The sequence below is a fragment of the Corvus brachyrhynchos genome, unplaced genomic scaffold (assembly GCF_000691975.1).
Source record: "Corvus brachyrhynchos isolate BGI_N302 unplaced genomic scaffold, ASM69197v1 scaffold150, whole genome shotgun sequence".
Classification (NCBI taxonomy): Eukaryota; Metazoa; Chordata; class Aves; order Passeriformes; family Corvidae; genus Corvus; species Corvus brachyrhynchos.
The window spans coordinates 1,969,044-1,976,252 of record NW_008236162.1 but is presented as its reverse complement, the minus strand read 5'-3'; the positions used below and the strand labels follow the sequence as shown (position 1 = coordinate 1,976,252).

Genomic DNA, 7,209 nt, shown 5'->3' with positions numbered 1-7,209 from the left:
TGCAGGCTCCCCCCGCTCCCCTCGGCACCACCCGGCTTCTCCTGCCCTCCTCACCCCCCTTTCCCTGTCCTGACCCCTTCTCCCTCCTTTCTTTTCCCTGTCCTGACCCCTTCTCCCATCCCCCTTTTCCCCATCCTCCCACCCCTTCCCGTTTCGCACATCCCTTCACACTCCCGGTGAATTTATGGGAGCCCCATCTGCTGGGTGAGGAGGAGAGGGGGCTGCCCCCCTTTTGGGGTCCCTGTGCACCCCAAAGAAAGGGAAACGGGGCTGCAGTGAGGAGAGCCCTTCCCTCCTGAGCCTCTCCCCAGCCTTTCGCAGCAGGGCTTGGCAAAATCAGCGGAGCGAAAAGTCACGGAATGTGGGGCAGAACTGTGCAGCCACAGCTCCATCCTTCCTCCATGGCCTCCCAAGGACCACGTGGCCTCTGTATTGTGTCCAAAGCAAAAAAGCTGCTGTTTTGAGGCTAAAATCCAGGGAATCTGCTCAAGGGAAGGGCCTCTTTCCAGATGTTGAGGCAGGGCCTACCAAACCTTGGACATTGCTGCAGCAGATTTAGGAAGGGGGACATTGCTCAGCTCTGTGGTGCCTTGTTGCTTGGTAACACTTTCAGGAGGTGGAGCTGAAGCCAAACTGGATTTGGAGCCTGATTTTCTGTTACAGCTCAAGGCACCAGGAGCGGAGCAGCCCAGTACCTGCTGCTTGTCCTTCCCTGGAAAACAGGCTGCCCCTCTCCTTCCCCCTGCTCCAGGACATCCCCTGGGATCCCTTCCCTCACGCAGCCGTGGTAGTGGAGGGTGAATTCCACAGAACTGATCATCTGAAGGTGGCCTGGAGCCACCCAGCGTGGAGCAGACCCATGGCTTAGTCCGAGGTTATCCCTGCCCGGTGCACACAGCAGGAAGCTCTCTCGGCTCCTCCGTTCTTCCATCAGATCAATCCAGAGGAGAGGAGACTCCCCCTGAGCCCTCGGGAGTCCCCTTCCCCCCTTCCTCTCCACCTCCTGTCACCTCTTTCTCCCCTCTCGCCACTCGTTTGGCACCACCGGGGCTGGGGGGCCGCGGGCTCTGCGTCGCAGCCATGATGTCGGATCACTCACTGTCACTCTGTTTTTGTTTTTTTTTTTTCTTTTTTTTTTTCTTTTTTTTGTTTTGTTTTGTTTGTTTTGTTCTTTTTTTTTTTTTTCCCTGTCTTCATTTTTGCATGCCACTGTTCTTCTGTATTGCAGCCACAGTAGAAGCGGTAGAGGCACGGGAAGGTATGGCTAGAACCCGGCGAGAGACTCAAATCATCTCCGTGTGTGCGTGCGCTCATTTTAAAGAGCTTTACCAGCCCTTAACGGAAGCTTTTTACTCTTGCATCACCAGAAGTGGGGGAGAACGAGGCCTTGCTGGGAAAGAAAAAAATAAAATACCCAGGGGCTTGGTTCAAGGCTGTTTCAGCTTGAACAGTTTATTCCTCAGTGGAACACCTTTATTTGGAGTTGCCGGAGCAATTCGTGCACCAGCAGCTCAAGACCTTGGGGTTGAGGTCCTGTGATGTGCCAGCACCATCCAAACCCTTAGAGATCAGGATTTTGGGGTGCTGGTGTAATCCCTGCCTCGCCCACACGTAAGCCAAGGTGGAGAGGCAATTCTCTGCCTGCAGAGTGTAGGAATGACAGATCCATGAGGATTTTTCCTCGATGCCGAGCGGGGCCGCGCAGCTCTGTAGAGGCTTTGCTTCCCAAGGGAAGTTGTTTGTAAGCCAGCCAAGTCCTTGTAAAAGATCTGGCACAGCCTCCTTTTCCTTAAATTATCCGTAGCACAAAGGAGTTTCACATTTGGTCCGTGTCATCAGGGCGAGGGTGACGTGCTCGTCCCCGCGGTGATGGAGCAGGGACACGAAATTCCTCAGTGGGATTCATCCCTCCCAAATTTGCCCGTGTGTCTCCTGGTCATGCAAGAATTTTGCCTTTGTGATCCAAGGACTAGCTGTTCCCTCTCCTGGTGTTGCAGTGTGTGGTTTGTGTCGGAGTTCAGAGCCTTGTGGTGGTGTCTTTGTTCTGTCGTTCTGGGTTTTGCTTTTTTTTTTTTTTTTGGATTTTTTTTTTCTTTTTATTTTATTTTTAATTGTTATTTTTTAGTGTCGTGTTCTTCAGCTTTGAAATTTTCCCGAGATTTCACTCTCTGGGGACAGCGAGCACTTGTCTGGTTCATCAAGTTCCTCCTATTCTGTTAAAAAAAGGGGGGGGTTGGGATATTGGAAGGAAATTCTTCCCTGTGAGGGTGGTGGGATGGAATTCCCAGAAAAGCTGTGGCTGCCCCATCCCTGCAAATGTCCAAGGTTGGGCGGGTTGAACCTGGGATAGGGGAAGGCATCCCTGCCCATGGCAGGGGTGACACTGGACGATTCTAAACTCCCAACCCAACCCATCCCACGATTCCATGAAAAGCTCTTAAGGAGCCGAGCAAATCCTAAACTTCACAGCCAGCAAAACATGAGCTGGCAACACCGAAAATTCCCCAATTCCCCGCCCTGTAACTCCCAAATCCAGGCAGGTGCTTTCCGTCCCCGCCACTATCCCCGTTGGTGTCTGGCGTGTGCTGGAGGGCTCCTCCGGGGGGAATCCACGGCTCCTCCTGACGGTCCCTCCCTGTGCTCCCTTCCCTCCGCAGCCATCCGGGGCTTCTCCCCGCAGCACAAGATCCGCAGCTTCGAGGAGGCGCGGGGGCTGGACCGCATCAACGAGCGGATGCCCCCGCGCAAGGATTCGCTGCACTCGGACGGCCCCGTGAACTTGGTAACCTCGAACTCTGCGGACAAGAACGGCACAGGGAAGAAATCCCAGTAACGCTCCGAGCGCCCAAACCTGCACCGCCAGAGGATCCAAAACTTAATGAATTTTATTTATTTATTATCGGGGTGGGGTGGGGGCAGGGGGAGAAACCAACTTCACCTGGAGGCACGTCCATAAATCCAGTCCGCATCCGTTCTGTAAGAAAGCGACCATTTTGTAATTTTTTTTTTTTTTAATTTATTTTCAGTATATATAAAAAAGTCCTTTTTTTTTTTTTTTTTAAATTTAATTTAGAAACCAATCCAACTGCTAGTGCATCCCGGGAATGTTGTGCTGTCCGGCTGCCCTCCCCGAGAGGCCAAACCTCTGCTGGGGGTGAGGGGGGGGTGGTTGGATTAAAAAAACAAAAATCAGTCAAACCAGGCAACTTGGGTCGTTGGCTTTGGCACAATTTGGAATTAGCCTGAGCTTTCCAAAGCAGGTCCTTCCCTTCAGGATACGGTTGGGTTGGTTTTCCTTTTCACTCCTGTTTTCTTCCCAGATTTTTCCTGTTCTTTTCTTCCACCTTCTTGCCTACCTGCAGCTGCTGCTTTAGCAACCAGTTCCCTGGAAGGCAGATTGCTGGGATCCATCCCACTTTTCCAAGGTGACAGCCAGGGGTAGCTCTGAAGGACTCCAGGGTTGTTACACAGCACCTTTTTTTCCTTCAGGAATTCAGCTTTATCCCAGTGGAGTCCCAAAGGAGAATAGGGAGAAGGTGGGGGAAGTGCTGCCCCTCGTTGTGGCTCTTCCTCTTGGAGCAGCCAGTTCGCCAGCACAATTCCCTTGGGAATCGCTCTGATTCAGAGCAGAGGAATTATCTCCGCTGCCTGGTGATCCTTGGGAAAGCTGCAGAGCCTGAATTTTAAAGGAAAAGGGGGGATTTATACCGCGGAGGTTACAGCCCCCCCCGTTACCCCACCAGCACAGGCTGCCCAGCCCACGGCTCATTCCCCATTCCCGGCTGGAATCGGCCCTTGCCGAGCAGTTTGGGGCGGGGGGGGGGGGGGTGCCCCCCGCCAGTGTCACCTCCCTGTCCCCCAGAGGGGTCTTCCGCCCACTGTGGGTGACTTTGGGCATCACCCACCCGTGGCTGTTCCAGAGGGCAGCTCAGGCTTTCCCAGCAGCTGGAGCGGGGGTTGCTTACGAAGGTTTGGGATGAGATGGGTGGGGCACCGCTGGTTTTGGGGAGATGTGGCCTGGTGCTGGTGCCAGGGCAGCCCCCCCCCGGCCTGGGAGGCAGCGAGGGGCTGGAAGGCAGAACCGAGTGGATCCGGCAGGAATTTTGGCAGGGTGTTGGTGCAGTGCTGGACAGGGATCCCGGAGGGTTCCCAGGGGACACCCCCGGGGCGTTGTCAGGGCTTTCGGAGTGGGAGCTGAGCGTTCTTTCACTCGAACTGGGCGTGCTGGGGAAGGGTTCTGTGAGATTCCCGTTTTTCCCATGTGAGCCGTGTCCATTGCCTGGAGCCGAGGCAGCAGCTCCTGGAGCAACCTCCCCCCGCAGCTTTCCCTTCCCCACCTTGTCCCGTGCTCTCCGCAGGCAGGGCTGAGCCTCTCCCAGGGGATCTTTGCCAGCGCTTTCCCTGGATCTTGCTGTCTTCCCTTGGAATCCAGCGCCAGAGGAAAACAGCAACTTCCCGGGACGCTTTCAAATTGTCTTAGGATCACACGTCACCTGATCCCCCGGGGCTGTTTAGGATTCTGCGAGCAGACCGCTGGGTTTCCACACTTTCGAGTCACATGCCTCCACTTTTCCCTCTTTATTTTTTTCTCTTTTTTTTTTTTTGGTGTTTCCCCCCCCCCCTTTGATCCCTTTTTTTTTTTTTACACGCCCACCGCTTTGCGAAAAGTGCGAGATGTTTGGAGCGAGCTTCTCTCCCCCCAGTCCGAGCAGTGGGGCCAAATTGCCTTTTGTCTGTGAGTATTTCTTTGTCCTTTCAGGGCCTCCTGTGAGCGCGGTGAGCCCGTGTGTGGTACCCGGGCGCTCACACCGTGCCCGGGGCTGCCCGTGCATGTTCGGGCGTGTTGTGCTGACCCAGGCTGGGATCTCACCCAAGCAGCCAGGTTTTAGTCGGGATATTTTGGGATGGGAATTGCGGGACCCCGAGCCTGGCACTCGCCCCGTTCCCAGCGTGGAGGGGTCAGCAGGGCCCGGCCCAGCACGGAGGGGGATTTGCTTTGCTGGCAGTTTGTCCCCCCACCCTCTTCTCCTGCTCTGGCATCACCAATTCCCCCTCTCCAAAATCCCTTTGGACCTTGTGCTTCGTGGTCTGGGGGCTCAGATCCAACCCGCTAATCCTTGGGGCTGGCGGGGCTGCAGCTTCCCAGTGTCCTGGCCCTGGAGAAGGACTGGATGTTGGTTGTCCTTGCCCTGGAGAAGGTGGCCAAGGGTGGGATTTTTGTCCCCCCTTATCCCTGGGGCTGGTGGGAGTTGCAGCTTCCCAGGGTCCCAGCCATGGAGAAGGCGACCAAGGGCTGGATGTTGGTTGCCCCGGCCCCAAGGTGGTGGCCAAGGGCTGGAAGTTGCCCCCGTGTCCCTGTGGCACCAGCACGTGTGGATGTCACGCAGCCAGGTCCCCTCTTCCCTTTGATGCAGTTCCCGAGGGGGTGAGGAGCAGCGATGGGGCTCTGGGTGCTAATTACCCCCTCAATTAACGCTCCCTCTCCCAGTGGGAACGCTGGGCTTCCCCTGCCACAGCCCCGAGCCGAGATCCCCCATCCCCTCTTTCGGGGACAACCTCGGAGCAGAATTCCCTGCCCCGATCCCCACCACGGCAAACCAAAAACAATCCAGAAACGCCCCCAAATTCCCCTTTTCCTCCTTCTTTTCCCCCACAAATCCAGCGCCTCGGAGCTGGGCTTGTCTCTGACCCCTCATCTCCGAGCTCCCGCCCGTCCCTTCCCCTCCCCGGCTGCCACCTGGAGCTTGGACAACCGGGATTCTGGGAAGCCCATCGGCCCCGGGGGAGCCCCCCCGACCCGAGGGAGCCCCCAAATCCAGGGAAAGCCCCCACCTCCCCGCAGCCTGGGTTTTTTTGCATGTTCTAGCAAGGTGCATGTCCAAGGAGGGGAGTCGGCAATGGGGCGGGTGGTGGGTTGAGTTCAAGCTTAATTTTCTTTTTGGGGTTGGGAGAACCCCTCTGGCTGCCTCTGGCACAGATCCCACCTGGCCAGGGGAGCTGGCAGGGATGCAGATCCCACCAAAACCTCGGCCAGGGAGGACCTGAAGCCCTCCCAGGGGTGCAGCGATGGTGATTTTAGGGTTCTCGATGCTGAAGGATCATACGCCCGTTGCCTGGAGACTGCCTCCTTTTTAATTTTTATTTTTATTTTTATTTCTTGCTTCTTTTTTTTTTTTTTTTTAGTTCTGTTGAAAGGAGAAAAAAAATGGTGAAAATGTTATTTATTGGCAGAAATTATTTAATATAATTTCTTTTTTTTTTTTTTTGTGAAACAAGGAATGAATTTGTTAGAACTGTCTCGATGTAAATCGGAGTCATCTTTAAGGAGGAAAAAAAAAGAAAAAAAAAGTTAAAAATTGACACAGTCACTGGGCTCCGCTGTGGTTTTTTTAGAGGGGTTAAGAGGGTCCCTGTGCTGCCAGAAGGGAGGATTTTGGGGGCTTTTACAGCATTTTCAGGGCTGGGGCAGCACCCAGACGGCGTCTCCCAACCTCCGGCACGTCGGCACACGCAGAGCGGCGGCTCCCGGCTGGGATTGGAGAGCTCTCGGCTCCTGCTCCTCGTCCTTCCCTGGGATTTACAGCCCGGTGCCAGCAGGGAGAGGAGGGGATGTGCCAGCTCTTGTTTCACCCTGGCTCCCTCCCTGGCGCTTTTGGGGGTGTTCCCTCCACACTGGGAGAATTCAGGGAGCAGCCCTGGGGCCGGTGCTGGCCGGGATCCATCCGGATGGATCCAAATGGTCACGGCTCCAATGCCAGGCTGGATCCTGCCCGGGGATCCCCCTCCGGCACCACCAGCTCCCTCCATTCCCGGGAAGCTGCTGTGTCTCCCACCCGTGGCCTCCACACCCGGGATCCATCCCCTCTTCCCAGGTGCCAGCCGAATGTTCAGGATGAGCTCTGGAGGGCTCCAGGGCGTTATCCCAATCCCAGCACCTTTTTCTTCGGGAATTCAGCCTCCCGCCTCGAGCTCCGCTCACCACGTGCTCCCTGTCTCCCACCTGCTGCTCCCGACGACATTCCCGGTCCCAGCCGCCGGATGCATCCAGGCCGCGCCCAGGGCAGGACGCTCCGGCTCTCCCACCCTTTTCCTGGGTGTTCCCACCAAAACTGGGGAGCCCCCAGCCCCCAGCACTGTTCCCAGACCCCGCGCTCGGCACCGGGGGGCTCCGGCAGCCGCCCGGACCACCCCTGCCCACGCGACACACCC

The 7,209-nt window shown here is 56.1% G+C and overlaps 1 protein-coding gene across 1 annotated transcript in view; it reads left to right on the top strand.

Annotated features, from left to right (window-relative positions):
- PPP3CC (protein phosphatase 3 catalytic subunit gamma) overlaps window positions 1-6,368 on the top strand; it is a 22,365-nt gene extending 15,997 nt beyond the window's left edge. Inside the window, 2 exon segments of the mRNA XM_017731867.1 lie at window positions 1,229-1,258; window positions 2,658-6,368. Of these exon segments, the coding sequence (XP_017587356.1) occupies window positions 1,229-1,258; window positions 2,658-2,833 (206 nt within the window). The 3' untranslated portion in view covers window positions 2,834-6,368.
- The last annotated feature ends 841 nt before the right edge of the window (window positions 6,369-7,209 follow it).